Below are 16,495 nucleotides of genomic sequence, written 5' to 3'. Positions count from 1 at the left end.
GCAGGGTTCCCCAACTCCAGTCCTCAAGGCCCACCAATAGGTAATGTTTTCATGATTTCCCTTGTATTGTACCGGTGATGCAATTATCACCTGTGCAATACTAAGGAAATCCTGAAAACATGACCTGTTGGTGGCCCTTGAGGACTGGAGTTGGGGAACCCTGGTTTATAGAATTAATCTGTGCCACAAATATGGAGAAGAGTTGTGGTGCCAGCCTGGCAGTTCTGATAGTCCTGGAGGGTTGGGAGTTTGCCATTAGTAGCCACACAAGAGCAACACTCACCAGATTTCACTGTACAAACTGCCTACATTATTGAATAGAACTCTTAGGCTATGTGCACACGTTGCAGAATTTCCGCGGGAAATCCATTCCGTGGGAAAAAAATAAATAAATCACGTTTTAAACTCCCGCGATTTTCCCACGGAAAAACTAGCAATTTGCAAGCGTAATTAGCTTGCAGAATGCTAGTGGTTTCCAAGCGATCTGGAGCATCGCTTGGAAAACTGATTGACAGGTTGGTCACACTCGTCATACATAGTGTTTGACTAGTGTGACCAAATTTTTACTATTGAGGCTGCCTATGTGGCATCAGTAGTAAAAGATAAAATGTAAAAAATAATAAAAAAAAACTAAAAATCGGGTTATATTCACCATCCGGCGCCCGCGCAGCGTTCCCGGGCCTCAGCGATGCTCCCATTCCCAGTAATGCCTTGCGAGACCTTTGATGATGTCGCGGTCTTGCGATGCTGTAGCGGTCTTGCGAGGAATAGGGACAGTAATCGCGAGACCGCAACATCATCAAAGGTCTTGCAAGGCATTACTGGGAATGGGAGCGTCGCTGAGGTAATGTTGGTAATGGGAAGGCTGTGCGGGACGCCGGAAGGTGAATATAACCCGATTTTTTTTTTTTTTATTATTTTTTACAGGGATATGGTACCCAGAGCCTGGAGGACAGTCTCCCCTCCTCCGGACCGTGGGTACCATCCGCAAATGTTCTGCTTACTTTTAGCAAGGTGGGCACAGCCACATGCGGAAAGTAAGCAGAACAATGCATTCCTATGTGGGTGGAATCCCCGCGATTCCGCAAAATTAATGAGCATGCTGCGTATTTTTCCGCCACGGGAAAAGCCACGGCATTAGCACAGCACTGCGGAATCCCATAGGAATGCATGGGATGCTTTGCGTTTTCGCGGCAAAAACGATCGTTAAAAACTGCCACGAAAAAACCCGCCACGTATGAACGCAGCCTTAGACCTGATGAGTTTGGTGTACTTACGTAGAAAATCCAAGTCCAAAGGACTGTAAAAACCTGATATTAAAGTTGAGCATTCTATAAGTCCAGCTCATTTCATTATCAGGCATGAAAACTTTACAAGATGATTATACAGCAATTCTGACATGGTTTTTCAAAGGAAGTACATTAGACACATCAGGTCTTTGAGATCTATTTAATAAAGAATGCAGTTTGTATTGAGAAATCTGTTGACAGGTCCAATTTAAGTATTCATATATTAAAAAAAAAAAAATTGTCCTGCAGTCCACCATAGTTCTTCCTGGCAGGAGGCAGGGTTACCATGAAAATTCTTCCCATCACCCCAAGTTTTGTAAAGGAGCCTAGTTCTTTTAGGAGCCGTAGTTTGTTTTTTTTTTAAACCTCCTTTGCAAACATATTTAAGGTCCATCTTTCTGATGACCCCGCAGATTTAGCGCAGTACTGGGGAGGGTCCCCCACATCCCCCGGATTAAGTGTTCACATCGGTTTCTGCATTAAAGGTTCTCTTGTGTTTCCAGCTATTTGGAAATCCTCCAGACAAACCATTTCTCCTCTCCTTGTCTCAGTGCAAAAAGACAGAACCGCGCTTGTAAATTTCCTCTCCGCGCGGCGCGGTGACACGCGTTGTCTCACGGGTCAGCTGAGGTTTTTTTTTTTTGAGACATTCCTACTTACGTTCTCAAAAACGGATCAGAAATAGGTGGTTACGTGGGATTTATTGCACTGGGCGCTTGCACAAAAAAGCTTTTTAGTTTAGTTTTTTTTTCTCAGAAAAGATGGAAGAATTGCTTGTTTTAGTGAAGGGATACAAAGCCGGGCACTTTATCCAGTAAACAACTCAACCAAAAAGTCAAACACAAGTTGCCTTTCTACAGTTCCTGTATGGCGCCAAAGTACGGTTAGAGATTTTTTTTTTTTTTTACCTGGCATTTAAAGGGAGTGCATTATTTTCCTCCTACAATACATTATATTATTAAGCTTTTCGTGATTAATATTACAAGGTCTCTGGCAGCTGCAGGGGATGTGTCATTTACAACTTCTCTTTCAAAAAAATCTGTTTTTTTTTTCCCCCCAACTACTTAAAGAGGTGGGGGCGCTATTGCATTGGTGTCTATGGTAGAAAATAGCAGCTAACACAGTGGTGAAAAAAGGTACTGCAAGAATAAATGAATTTGCCGCCAGGGGAGGGGGAAAGATCAATTTAATCAGCAAGACAAGTCCTGTAATGTTTAAAAAAAAAAAAAGATACAAAATTAATTTTTATACCAGATATGGCCTCTAAAGCTATTAACAGCAATAAAAGTTGTGTCTAACTTTTTTGCATATTTCCTTGTTCTGTTAGGATAGTGCGGCCCTGCAACAAATTTCCCCAATGTGATCCAGCATCAGACGAGCCCTTCTTAAAGGAACAACAGAGCAGATTACTTGCACTTTTTGGAAGTTTTCCACAAGCGGCCAATCTGTCTAGGACGGGCCCTACAAATCATTTACCCCAGGGGCCGCAGATCGAGATTATTTTGATACACGAACCCCCCCCCCCCCCCCTAAATATCGGAGAAGTGAGCGCCGTCCTATTAGTGACCGGCTGAGGTTTATAGAACTAGTATTCCCCTCATCCTGTCACTCGGAGGAGGAGTCCGATGGATCAGCTCCAGCGATAGGCAGACGTGAAAGCCGGAAACAGCAGAAATAAAACCAATCATTTCCAGAGGAGATATTACAGGGGGGGACATTAATTGTGGTAATTTGGGCTAAAAAAAAATTTTAAATTAAAATATTGAACCGTCTGCCTGCTGTAATCTGTTACCTTGTCTATTGCTGGTTACAGAATGAGTCAACTGAGAATCCTTCAGTCAGCTCGTTATGATAAGCCGGTGAAGAATTCGTCACGCATGTATCTGACTTTTTCTGAGCTCCTCTCAATCGATTTGTGGCCACTGACCACATCCAAGTCGAATGTGCAGGGAAACAAGAGAGTCTTTAATCCCTTTAAGATAAGCTATTAACATTATAACAGGCAAGTCATATCCGTAGGCACAGAGGTTAGGAAAAACAAAAGTGATGGGTTTACTCCAGAAACAGCGCCACACCTGACTATAGATTGAGTCTGGAATTGCAGCTCTATTAAATGTGTATATTGCCAATCTGCAATACCCCCAGACAACCTGTTGCTAGGTGTGGCGCTATTTCTGGAGAAAAATAAGAACGCACAAAGGGTTTTCTAATTCTGTACAAAAGAGCAATTCACTCCAATAACAAAAAAAAAAAAGCCGTTAGATAGGAGTCACAAGGGCACCAGCGCACCTAAAAAAAAAAAAAAAAAAAAAAAAAAGGAAGAAGGTGGGGGGGCAAATCAGTGTTTAGAAACGTTCTATATTTGAATCCTTCCTTCAGTCATGAAAAACGACAGACAGAGAAGCTGCTGCACGGGCTCGTAGATTTTTATCAAGGTCTGACAAGTACGAAACGGTTACTGACATTTTAGCATAATTTGTACGTCGGAACTCCAGATGGGCACCGCCCCTTTAAATACTACTGACTACTAAAAGAGCGGCTCCTCGGTGCAGGGTCAACATCTGCTGGATTGGGGGGGTGGCGAGGAGTTTAGTGTGAGCGAGGGGACGACCCCCCTCCGTTGTTGCTGTTCCTCGGTATAAAGTTTTATTTGCTTTTGTAACGATTTTGCTTTCGCCTAACCAGACTGGGATGGACACGATGTAACATGAAGATATTAATAAAAGTGAGTTGTATATAGGCTTTGTGGCCGTCTCTATGTAATATGCCGATGACTCATTAAAAATGGCGGTTCCTAAATAAATTCTCAACGTGTCATGTCCTCTAAGTCCGTGGTCTCCTATCTAATAATAAAAAGAAAAATTATCAGTCCATGCTGGAATCTGTAGTTTTGCCAACAGAGTCAGAGGTTGAAGACCACGTCTCTATGGGATGCAGCCATGAGTATACTCGGTATTGGCTGCTCTTCTCCGGTGGGCTCAGGACCCCTTTTCCTTAATATGTCATCTTGGATGTCACAAGCACTTGACCAATTCACCTTTCACTGTTAAAGGCACTCACCAAACAATAGATATACTGAATTCAGTTTAGTTCAGTTCCTCGGGGGCGGAGCATAAATCAAATTTTCTTTTTAGGACCGGCGCTAAGAATAATACAATGTATCAGAGTAAGTTTATGTCTCTGTATGAAATCAGAATCTTGCCCCTACTACTAACAAACTGAATGATTAAATTTGCTGATGACACAAAGCTAGGAGGGATAGCTAATACTAGAGAAGAGAGCGAGAGAGGATTCAAAAAGATATAAATAAACTGGAGCAGTGGGCAGCAACTAACAGAATGTTTAACAGGGAAAAATGCAAAGTACTACATCTGGGCAATAAAAATGAAAAAAGCATATACAGAATGGGAGGAATAGGGCTAAGCAACAGCACATGTGAAAAATAGATCACAGACTGAATATGAGTCAACAGTGTGATGCAGCAGCAAAAAAAGCAAATGCAATTCTAGGATGTATTAACAGAAGCATACAGTCTAGATCACGTGAAGTCATTATTTCCCTCTACTCCTCTTTGCTCAGACCTCATCTGGAATATTGTGTCCAGTTTTGGGCACCACATTTTAAAAAAGACATCAACAAACTGGAGCAAGTTCAGAAAAGAGCGACCAGAATGGTGACCGGTCTGCAAACCCTGTCTTATGAGGAAAGGTTGCAGGATTTGGGAATGTTTAGTTTGCAAAAGAGAAGACTGAGAGGAGACTTAATAGCTGTCTACAAATATCTAAAGGGCTGTCACATTGTAGAAGGATCAACTTTATTCTCATTTGCACAAGGAAAGACTAGAAGCAATGGGATGAAACTGAATGGGAGGAGACACAGATTAGATATTAGAAAAAACTTTTTGACAGAGTGATCAATGAGTGGAACAGGCTGCCACGAGAAGTGGTGAGTTCTCCTTCAATGGAAGTCTTCAAACAGAGGCTGGACAGACATCTGACTGGGATGATTTAGCGAATCCTGCTTTGAGCAGGGGGTTGGACCAGATGACCCAGGAGGTCCCTTCCAACTCTACTATTCTATGATTCTAAATGCCCCAACTGCTCCGATTCTCATGGGACTATCCCACACAGAGGTGGGGCCTATGTAAAAAAAAATAAAAAGAATTAAAAAAATGTCCTGATAATGTCCTCTGAATGGGGATTCAAGTGTTGGGAGGCAGGACTTGTGCTTATTTCATCCCGAGAGCCATATCAGGCAGGTTTCATTCAGAAGTATAGGAAAACAACACAGGGCAGAGGAAGGACAAATGTATTGATTAATGAACAATAGGTGATTGGGGTGGGGACAATGTGTATTGGACCCCCCCGATCATCAAGCAGCTGTTATCTGATCCTGCATGGGCTGGATGTAAGCAATGTATGGAGGCGCTTTGTACGGTTTAGTGGCCACTCCCGGTACTGCACATTTTCTCCCATTCAAGTGAATGCAACATAAAACCGCACATATGCGCTACCTATTGAAAACAGATGGTTCAGTGTATGCAAAATCCCGGCCTTAAAGGGAACCCATCATCAGCTCAGGCACACTACACCCAGTATATGATAGTATACGGATCCTGTATTCCGGCACAACTTGTCATTTCAGAATCTTGAAAACCCAGGGTGATGTGTGATGGCTGCAACTATGGTCATACTTGCCGCCATCCCAATTTCCTCAATACAAAACGGTGGCAAAGAAGGGACGATAACCTTTTTATTATGTATTTGATACAATTATTGGGGTCATCATTTTGATACAAATATTTCTGCAGTCCTATGTAAAACCACCGATAAGGTGTTACAAGCATGACAAACTCCGCTCTGCTACACAAGCACCTTGAATGAATTAGCAGCGACATGGGGCCAGTGGCTCCGAAGCGGAAGAGATAGAAGTAGCTGTAAAAGCCGCGCTAAGTAAACGGATTTTATGGTTGGGAAGGACACGTTTGGTTCTAGTTATGATTCCCAAGCTGTGAGTCCGGATGTGCGCGGCGCTGAGGTTTATGGACCTTTGATGAATTTCTCTTCGCAATCCGCAGGGCAGTAATCAGCCACACGGGGCTCCTCACCCGCCCCGGGCCCCTCACCCGCCAGGCCTGTGACAAACCTGTAATGGATGGAGCCAAAACCAAAAACCTCTTGGCAGAGATCTCCCAGAGTGTCCCTCCTCCGAGCCGCTGACAAGGCGCACAACAGAGAGCACAAGCAGCAGATTAAGAACAGGAGGCCGACAACCGAGGAAAGGTGGGAGCTGCCCAGAAGGTGAAGGCCCCAGAAACCATATATTCCCTTCTGGAAGGAGCGGGCGGAGGAATTTCAAAGGAAAGATGAAGGAAATCACACGCAGAACTCTCAGCGCTTCACATCTGACATCAGTTACAAGGTCTTTTTTTTTTTTTTTTTATAAGCGAAACCTCAAACATTGGACAATTACCAGACTAGCGCTTCCCAAAAATCATCCTATCATCACATTAGTGATTTTTTTTAAGCTCTTTCATACAAAATGGACCAACTAGTGAAGTTAGCAGAAATTTGGAAAATGAATTTCTGGTTTGTTTTTATCTTCCTCATATGCCCAAACTAATCACAGTCCTGATCGCTTGGTACAATTGTATCTAATTTAGCGACTGGTACATTGTAACAGTCCCTCCTCATTAATAGGGGTTTTTGTTTTCAGTCTCTGGCTGTAAAAGAATTAAAGGGGATGTCCATATCCCAGGTGTAATCCTCGACAATCGCTGCTGGTTACTGAATCCTAGCGATGTGCAATGCACCCACCGTCAGCTTTGCGACAATCGTCAAGCAACTGCGATGTGCAGACTTGCTCAGGACCCTTTTTCCCCTCATATGTCATCATGGATGACACAAGCTTTTGCCTATTTCCCCTTTCTCTTTTAAAAGAACTTCCCAAAACAATAAACAGAGTTCGGTTTAGTTCAGTTCCTCGGGGGCGGAGCTTAAATCAGATTTTTCTTTTCCTTTTAGGACTGAAACTAAGAATAACATAGTATTTTTACATTTCTGTAATGGAAAACATAATCTTGCCCCTTCTACTAGTGTCAAATAGACGCGGCTGAAATTTGGCGCACACTTGCAGTCACGGGATGACCACTGGAACCGGCAAGCAGGGCTGAATCGGAACAGTGAGCGCATTACACACCTCTAGGATTCGGTAAGCTGAAGCACTTACCGTAGATTTCAGCAGGAGTGGACAACCCCCTTTAAGATTCCATTCACTGACTTGTTTGCAGCTTTGGATGCAACTGGTGTATTAGAAAAAAAAATTGAAATTTCTTTAAAAAAAAAAAACAAAAAACAAACATCCATCACAGAAACGTCTGGTTTCACAGATGAGCATTATTGGCTGCAAACCATTTCTAGATCCTTAGAAAGTCTTCAATGCTGCAGCAAGGCATGCGTCCATTCAGGGAGGTAAATATGCCATTCAGGACCCTAGGACAGCCAAGTGATGAAGGGGAAACATCGGCCACACTGCATTATAGCTAAGTACAGGACACAATATTTAAAGTTAAAAAAAAAAAAAAAAAAAAAAAAAGAGAGACTCAAAAGGTAATAAAAGCAGGAGAGGATGCGGAGGGCATGTCATCAACAGAATGGCATTTTTAGAATTATAAACCGGATATATTATCACAGCTTCAGTCACATTTAATTGCAAAAAAAAAAAAAAAAACCCCTCTGAAAAAAGAAAAAACACAAATAAAAGGTAAAAAAAAAAAAGGTTAAAAATAAGTAAATGCTGCTGTAAACAAAAGAAATAAAAACAACAAAAAGTAACAGATGATATCCCTCATGTGGATGGAGAAGGCCACACAGTTTTTGGAGAAACGCAGCGCAGATACCAGCCATACGGTAAGGAAAGAGACTCCGATTCCACTGATGGGTCACTTACTGGGCTGCTTGCTGTAATTTTCATAAAAACCCTTGTTTTATCTGCTGCATCTCTGCTAGTCCTCACAATGATAAAATGGCAGCTTTCTGCCTATGCACAGTTTAGGCAGTTTATGTAGAAAACGGTCAATCAATGGTGGCGGGCTTATGAATATGGACAACTACACAGAAGGAGCTCAACACTGAAAGGACTAGCAGAGCTGCAGCAGATACAACTGTGTTATCAAAAGAACAGCAAGAAGCTCAGTAAATGACCCACGACTAGAATCAGTCTATGTCACTACTTTACAGCTCTGGCAAAAATTAAGAGACCACTTTTAAATGTTCAGTTTGTCTGATTTTTCTCCTTATAGGTATATTTTTGAGTAAAATGTAATTTGTTCTTTTTGTCTATAAACATCTGACAACATGTCTCCTGATTTCCAAGCAATAAATTGTTTTTGTTTTTTTACTGAAAAGGAAAGAAGGTCAAAAAACAAAACAAAAAAAAAACAGTGCTTTCAGACCTCAGATAATGCTAAGAAAACAAGTTCATAATCATTTAGAAACAACAATACTAATGTTTTAACTCAGGAAGAGTTCAGAATTCAATATTTTGTGGAATAACCATGATTGTTAATCCCAGCTTTCATGCGTCTTGGCTGCTTTCCACCAGTCTCGCACACTGCTTTTGGGTGACCTTATTGTCACTCCTGGTACAATAATGTAAGCAGTTTTTCATTGTTTGATGGCTTGTGACTATCCATCATCCTCTTGATTACATTCCAGAGGTTTTCAACGGCGTTCAGGTCTGGAGATTGGGCTGGCCATGACAGGGATTTGATGTGGTGGTCTCTTAATTTTTGCCAGAGCTGTACGCGTTTCTCAGATTGGAGCCACAAAATTCTGATGAAAGACGCTCTTGTGCTGTCCACTTCATTCCTTCTCCCACCAGCTCATATTTGTCAGGACAACACTGACCCCGAGTCGCATCTTACACATCAAGATAAACCCCCTAATGGATCTGTAAGAGAATATAACAGCGTATGATGGATTCTCACTTTTGGAAAACTCAGATTGAATTACATCCTGTATTATACTCCAGAGCTGCACTCACTATTCTGCTGGTGCAGTCACTGTGTACATACATTACAGTACTGATCCTGAGTTACATCCTGTATTATACAACAGAGCTGCACTCACTATTCTGCCGGTGCAGTCACTGTGTACATACATTACATTAGTGATCCTGAGTTACATCCTGTATTATACAACAGAGCTGCACTCACTATTCTGCTGGTGCAAACACTGTGTACATACATTACATTACTGATCCTGAGTTACCTCCTGTATTATACAACAGAGCTGCACTCACTATTCTGCTGGTGCAGTCACTGCATACATATAATATTGGGCATGATAAATAATGTAATGTCTATACAGAGTGACTGCACCAGCAGAATAGTGAGTGCAGCTCTGGGGTATAATACAGGATGTAACTCAGGATCAGTAATGTAATGTCTGTACACAGTGACTGCACCAGCAGAATAGTGAGTGCAGCTCTGGGGTATAATACAGGATGAAACTCAGGATCAGTAATGTAATGTATGTATACAGTGACTGCACCAGCAGAATAGTGAGAGCAGCTCTGGAGTATAATACAGGATGTAACTCAGGATTAGTAATGTAATGTATGCACACAGTGACTGCACCAGCAGAATAGTGAGTGCAGCTCTGGAGTATAATACAGGATGTAACTCAGGATCAGTAATGTATGTACACAGTGACTGCACCAGCAGAATAGTGAGTGCAGCTCTGGGGTATAATACAGGATGTAACTCAGGATCAGTAATGTAATGTATGTACACAGTGACTGCACCAGCAGAATAGTGAGTGCAGCTCTGGAGTATAATACAGGATGTAACTCAGGATCAGTAATGTAATGTATGTACACAGTGACTGCAACAGCAGAATAGTGAGTGCAGCTCTGGGGTATAATACAGGAGGTAACTCAGGATCAGTAATATAATGTATGTACACAGTGACTGCACCAGCAGAATAGTGAGTGCAGCTCTGGGGTATAATACAGGATGTAACTCAGGATCAGTAATGTAATGTATGTACACAGTGACTGCACCAGCAGAATAGTGAGTGCAGCTCTGGAGTATAATACAGGATGTAACTCAGGATCAGTAATGTAATGTATGTACACAGTGACTGCACCAGCAGAATAGTGAGTGCAGCTCTGGAGTATAATACAGGATGTAACTCAGGATCAGTAATGTAATGTATGTACACAGTGACTGCACCAGCAGAATAGTGAGTGCAGCTCTGGGGTATAATACAGGATGTAACGCAGGATCAGTAATGTAATGTATGTACACAGTGACTGCACTAGCAGAATAGTGAGTGCAGCTGTTGAATATAAACACGGGCTGTAATTTAGGATCAGTATACGCGTTTTAAAAAAGCGGACATCAATATTAAACTATATAGCCCTTTATCAGTCACTTGCAGATGGGCGACATCTGCAGATACCACAGAGCGACGTCAATTGCACAAGGATAAATTTTTAACACGCTCAACAATAAAATATATTTTACAAAAACAAAATGTCATCTGTAGTCGTGTGCAGCTGGTTAGTCAATTGTAAAACTTCTCATCACGTCTTCTCCAGTCACATCCAAACCTGCGTCCAAAATTCTGCTGGCGTCTGGCCGTCAGAGAGCAGTGCATTGTAGGAGCGGAGATGACAACTATATAGAGAGAACCTAGTCAGGTCACATCAGAAAGATGAGGGGAGATAAACCCCTTGTCTGCTCCAGGGGGTGGCCAGCAGAAATACGAAGGCAGCTTTGTCTGTAACTGTAGAAAAAAACAAACAAAATTAAATGAATATATTTTAGTAAGGAACATTTTCTGTTTCCCACGGAATTCAGTCACTGGTTAAGACAGCAATAGTTATAACAGCTGAAATGACGGGGTCCGGGGGCCGCGGTACGCGCTATCGGATTATATCCAATTTCTGTTGTTCGGTAATACGATCAGTCTGGATACCGATTGGCTCCCTGTTTCGATCATGGTCATCCACATGGTGAGATCCACTGATCGGCGGTCAGCGCCGGCGTTTTTCAGGTGCTGCGCCATAGTCGCACAGTCCGATTCACTGACCTTAAAGTTACGGTGCAGCATATATACACAATGTACTTTGTATTCCATCACTCCAATGTGAAACGCGTCGTAATGACGTCACAGCGGCCGGACATACACACTCTCCGCCTCGTTAAAGGCTGCCGATATTGGGGAAGCTTTTCAACTTTTCGGGGAAGTCGTCTTTGTAAAGTACGGGGTCAGCGCGATGTTCCACCACCTTGAGCGGCATTGTGCCAAATACAGTGGCAAATTTATTAATGCATTCGGACCTGTGGAAAGAGAGAAAAGAGGGTAATGCAATGCAAGCTACAGGAAAATGGAGATTCGGCCCCCCTGTGGTCTAATGCTTTCAGGGGGCAAGTTTACTGGACTGTCACATGTCATATGACGAGTTCAGGAAGGCGGCTTGTGATATTTAATGGCAGATGTCAAAAGTACAAGCACCAAACGCGTTTTTTTACCCTCCGACCCAATATCTCACCCCTGTAATCTACAGCTTTTGATTTCCCTTTTAAAGGCAACAACACAGAAAAATATTTGGGGCTGTGGTCAAGGGGTGGCGGACAAAGAAAAAAAGCGGGCACCTGTGGGATCTTAGGACAATGGTGTCATGTCCTTGAGATCGCAGGAATGCCATCACTGGAGCCTTGGGATTCGCAGCGATGCCACCATTGGAGCCGTGGGATTCGCAGCGATGCCCCCACTGGAGCCTTGGGATTTGCAGCGATGCCCCCACTGGAGCCTTGGGATTCGCAGCGATGCCACCATTGGAGCCGTGGGATTCGCAGCGATGCCACAATTGGAGCCTTTGAATTCACAGCGATTCCCCCACTGGAGCCTTGGGATTCGCAGCGATGCCACCACTGGAGCCTTGACATTCGCAGCGACGCCACCACTGGAGCCTTGGGATTCGCAGCGACGCCACCACTGGAGCCTTGGGATTCGCAGCGACGCCACCACTGGAGCCTTGGTATTCGCAGCGATGCCCCCACTGGAGCCGTGGGATTCGCAGCGATGCCACCATTGGAGCCGTGGGATTCGCAGCGATGCCACCATTGGAGCTTTTGAATTCACAGCGATTCCCCCACTGGAGCCTTGGGATTCACAGCGATGCCACCACTGGAGCCTTGAGATTCGCAGCGACGCCACCACTGGAGCCTTGAGATTCGCAGCGACGCCACCACTGGAGCCTTGAGATTCGCAGCGACGCCACCACTGGAGCCTTGAGATTCACAGCGATGCCACCACTGGAGACTTGGGATTCACAGCGATGCCACCACTGGAGACTTGGGATTCACAGCGATGCCACCACTGGAGCCTAGGGATTTGCAGCGATGCCCCCACTGGTACCTTGGGATCAAAGTGATACAACCACTGGAGCTTTGGGATCGAAGTGATGCCACAACTAGAGCCTTGGTATTCGCAGTGATGCAACCACTGGAGCCTTGGCATTCGAAGTGATGCCACCAATGGAGCCTTGACATCGAAGTGATGCCACCACTGGAGCCTTGACATCGAAGCGATGCCACCACTGGAGCCTTGGGATTTGAAGTGATGCCACCACTGGAGCCTTGGCATCGAAGTGATGCCACCACTGGAGCCTTGGCATCGAAGTGATGCCACCACTGGAGCCTTGGGATTCGCAGCGATGCCACCACTGGAGCCTTGGGATTCGCAGCGACGCCACCACTGGAGCCTTGGGATTCGCAGCGATGCCACCACTGGAGCCTTGGGATTCGCAGAGATGCCACTAGAGCCTAGGGATTTGCAGTGATGCCCCCACTGGTACCTTGGGATCAAAGTGATGCCCCCACTGGAGCCTTGGGATTCGCAGTGATACAACCACTGGAGCCTTGGGATCGAAGTGATGCCACAACTAGAGCCTTGGTATTCGCCGTGATGCAACCACTGGAGCCTTGGCATTCGAAGTGATGCCACCACTGGAGCCTTGACATCGAAGTGATGCCACCACTGGAGCCTTGACATCGAAGTGATGCCACCACTGGAGCCTTGACATCGAAGTGATGCCACCACTGAAGCCTTGGGATTCGAAGTGATGCCACCACTCTAGCCTTGGCATCGAAGTGATGCCACCACTGGAGCCTTGGCATCGAAGTGATGCCACCACTGGAGCCTTGGACTCGAAGTGATCTTAGATTTTTGTGCTCCATTCCTCAATGGCACCCTAGGCAACTGTCTACTTCACCTATCCTATCCTTGTGCTAGTGGTACTGTGACAACAGTAATGTGACTGATGGGGTCTTACAACCATGGAGCTGTATGGGTTGTGGCTTTAGGTCACCGGTCCTTCGGGGTAATGGCATGGTGACGTTGTTAAAGAGGCTGCAATAATAGGTTAATACAGGGGCGCGTTGTCTCCAGGTACAATGGTGGAGGTTGCTCCTGTAATAGTATGAGAAGAAGCTTTTACATCCTTGGTTGGTGATGTTGCATGGCTTCAGATCTTCCAACCGTTAGGGGTCTGACAACAATGGAGACTCCGCAGTTGTGAGAACATGTAGTGGCATGTTGCTGTGTATGACTGTAGACCTAAATGGCACCATCGGGCCTTAGGTCAGACTCTTTATAACCAAGACGTTCTGCATTACCCAAAAAAAGGCAGCCAGAGGCGGAGAACGCTTCCAAGAACGCAGTGCAGCAAGATCATTAATCAAGAGCCAAAACAGGCACCCTGGCAAGCATTCATGCATCCGGGCAACCCAACAAAGTTGCCGACAGAAAGATGCATACTATGAATGGATGCAGGGAGTTATATTACCGACAGCTGGAGAGCCACAATACGGAATATAAAAGGCCAGGGCATGCTGGGAGTTGTAGTATAACACTAGCTGCAATCTCAGTTTGCATGGCAATGACATCGAATATGAAGGCCTCGGACACATCCATAATATTAGCCACAGGACGCCTCAGAAACATGAGATATTGAGCCCGCTGCATTCTTCGTGGCATCCCCCTCCTCCATTCTGCTGAAGCTCTGGCTTCTCTGCTGGACGTTTATGTGTTCCTACCTGCGGGGGATCCATCTCGACTCACGTACGTGGAGCGTGAAAATCATCAGTCTACAGGTCCGACACAACTCCAGCCAACGCGCCAGTACCTATGATGACAGCAAGAATGTGCGAAACCCAAGCACCCAGCTGAGCCTGGCGGACAGCGCGCCATAAACCTACGGTGCATACAGCAGCCGCCTGGACTCTCACGCACACCGCTCCATGCAGTGAGCCACATGTCGGCCCTGTCCCATCGTTACTGAACCTTAATGAGGGTCTCCAGAAGTTACCACAGCCTGACAATGAGCATGGAGACCCCCACTGGTTCCCATTTAGCATATAGCCTAGACTCCGGGCGTTTTGGTTGCGGTCCCCATAGTCTGCAGTCTCCACCCTTGTGTGTTGTGGACGCTTTCCTAAGGCTGGATACTTTTTATTAGACCTGCTTGGTGAATATTATTAGATGGGGCATAATAAAGAACAAGAAAAATCTTAACAAGTAAAGTCACCAACTGTGCCATCTATTATAAAGGGAGCGCCAAGATGAGCCCTCGTCACTGCGGAGAAGTCTGATGTCATCCATCTTTTCCAGACATATACAGCGGACAGACTAACACCTTGATTTTTTTCCCTATACGTAAGGAATAGGTTGAGGCAGACAGCAAGAGTGCAGCATAGGGGATGCAAGCACCATCATCCCCTCCCCTGTGTCTTCCAATCCTCCCCAAATTCCTGCCATTCCTAAAGCTGTGTGCCTGACACAACATCAGGAGAGCGATCAGCCCTCCAGCCCGGCTCTAGATAAGGCCTGGACGGTGGAGGCTCAGACATATGGCCGGAGATCAGCGCCACCATAACTCACTCATTTCATCTCTTAACCCCCTCGGAGCGGGACATTTGGGGAGCACATGCTCGGCCGCAGATTCCTCAGAACGGGTGCGGGACGGAGAAAAGGTGGCAGAAAATGTATACATCTCAACATGGGGAAATGGCATACATACCAATTGCTTGATGGAGGAGGGATGAGCCCAACAATAAATCTGCAATGCTGTGGAGGTGGCATATTTCCAGTATATGACCCAGCCTGGGGGGGGGATTATATTTGGTGGGAGGGTGAAGGGGCTTTTTAAATTGCCTTCTGAGAAGAACAAAATGTCACAAACCTATTTAGGACCATTTACGCGATTGCATCCAATGGCGGCAAAATGAAAAATACATCGAGTACCTCATTTATTAGCTCAGCTTCTGAGCATAAATCAGAATGTGGCCCAGTACTATACCATTATGTTCATGAGAACGTGACACACGGGCGTCAGGGGGACACTTACCTTTCCACCATATGCGTCTGATCCAAGGACAGACCATCGATGGCGGTGCACTCTGGGCACTTAAACTTTTTGCGCGGTGTCACCTATAGGGGGGGAGAAGGAAAAGGAGAAGCAGTCAACTTGTGCAATATTGATCAGAGGGTAGCGGGACATGTTTGTTGTTCTCTGGTTTCAGGCAGCAGGGGTTGGGTAGTGCAATGCTAAGCCAAAGACCCAATGAAAACAGATCAATGGATTTGCATCCATCTCCCCCCCCCCCCTTCTGGAAAGACCTGGTGATGACAAGCCCTTTAATTCCCATTTAATGACTTCTCAAGGTCCCCGTGTAAACATCATCTTCTGTTGTGGCATTTTCCGGCTTTTCTGCGGCTTCTCTGTAACCTTCAGCTGACGAGGCAGATGAGCGGCGTTCCCCCTTTATTTCTCCCCAAACATCAGCAAGGGATAATCCCTGGGAGCGTTAGAGGGCCAGATCTGACAGGACCTCGGGGTTACCAACCTACAAGCGGAGGAGATGCCATCACAACACCTGATCCGGGCGCGGATGACACCACGGGAAATGTATGTGTGAAGGGCTCATGATCAAAGCGTGGCTGATATCAGAGAGATACCCCGGTAATACTGGGGATTGGAGAAGATGATTGCAAGATCATTTTTAAATTAACATTCGCGAGGGGTGAAATTTACAATTAACATTCCTCTCGTCAGCTGTCCCCGGGCCGACAGATGGTCTTCTATATGGGGTGCCCAGTGATCCCGCTCCGATACCAGACCGATGACACAGGCAG

General features: G+C 45.1%; 1 protein-coding gene across 3 annotated transcripts in view; it reads right to left on the bottom strand.

The window, feature by feature from the left end:
- Positions 1-10,698: 10,698 nt before the first annotated feature.
- EXT2 (exostosin glycosyltransferase 2) overlaps positions 10,699-16,495 on the bottom strand; it is a 59,820-nt gene continuing 54,023 nt past the window's right edge. For all 3 annotated transcript variants that reach the window (XM_073578567.1, XM_073578569.1, XM_073578568.1), the window contains exons 13-14: positions 15,708-15,790; positions 10,699-11,637 (exon numbers count right to left, since the gene is read on the bottom strand). In XM_073578567.1, coding sequence (XP_073434668.1) covers positions 11,499-11,637; positions 15,708-15,790 — 222 coding nt within the window. In that variant the 3' untranslated portion in view covers positions 10,699-11,498. The remainder of the gene's footprint in view (positions 11,638-15,707; positions 15,791-16,495) is intronic.

This window comes from Dendrobates tinctorius, unplaced genomic scaffold (genome assembly GCF_039654945.1).
Source record: "Dendrobates tinctorius isolate UK_male_01 unplaced genomic scaffold, ASM3965494v1 ptg000059l, whole genome shotgun sequence".
NCBI lineage: Eukaryota > Metazoa > Chordata > Amphibia > Anura > Dendrobatidae > Dendrobates > Dendrobates tinctorius.
The sequence above is the reverse complement of the archived record's forward strand: the minus strand, read 5'-3'. Positions and strand labels throughout refer to the sequence as shown.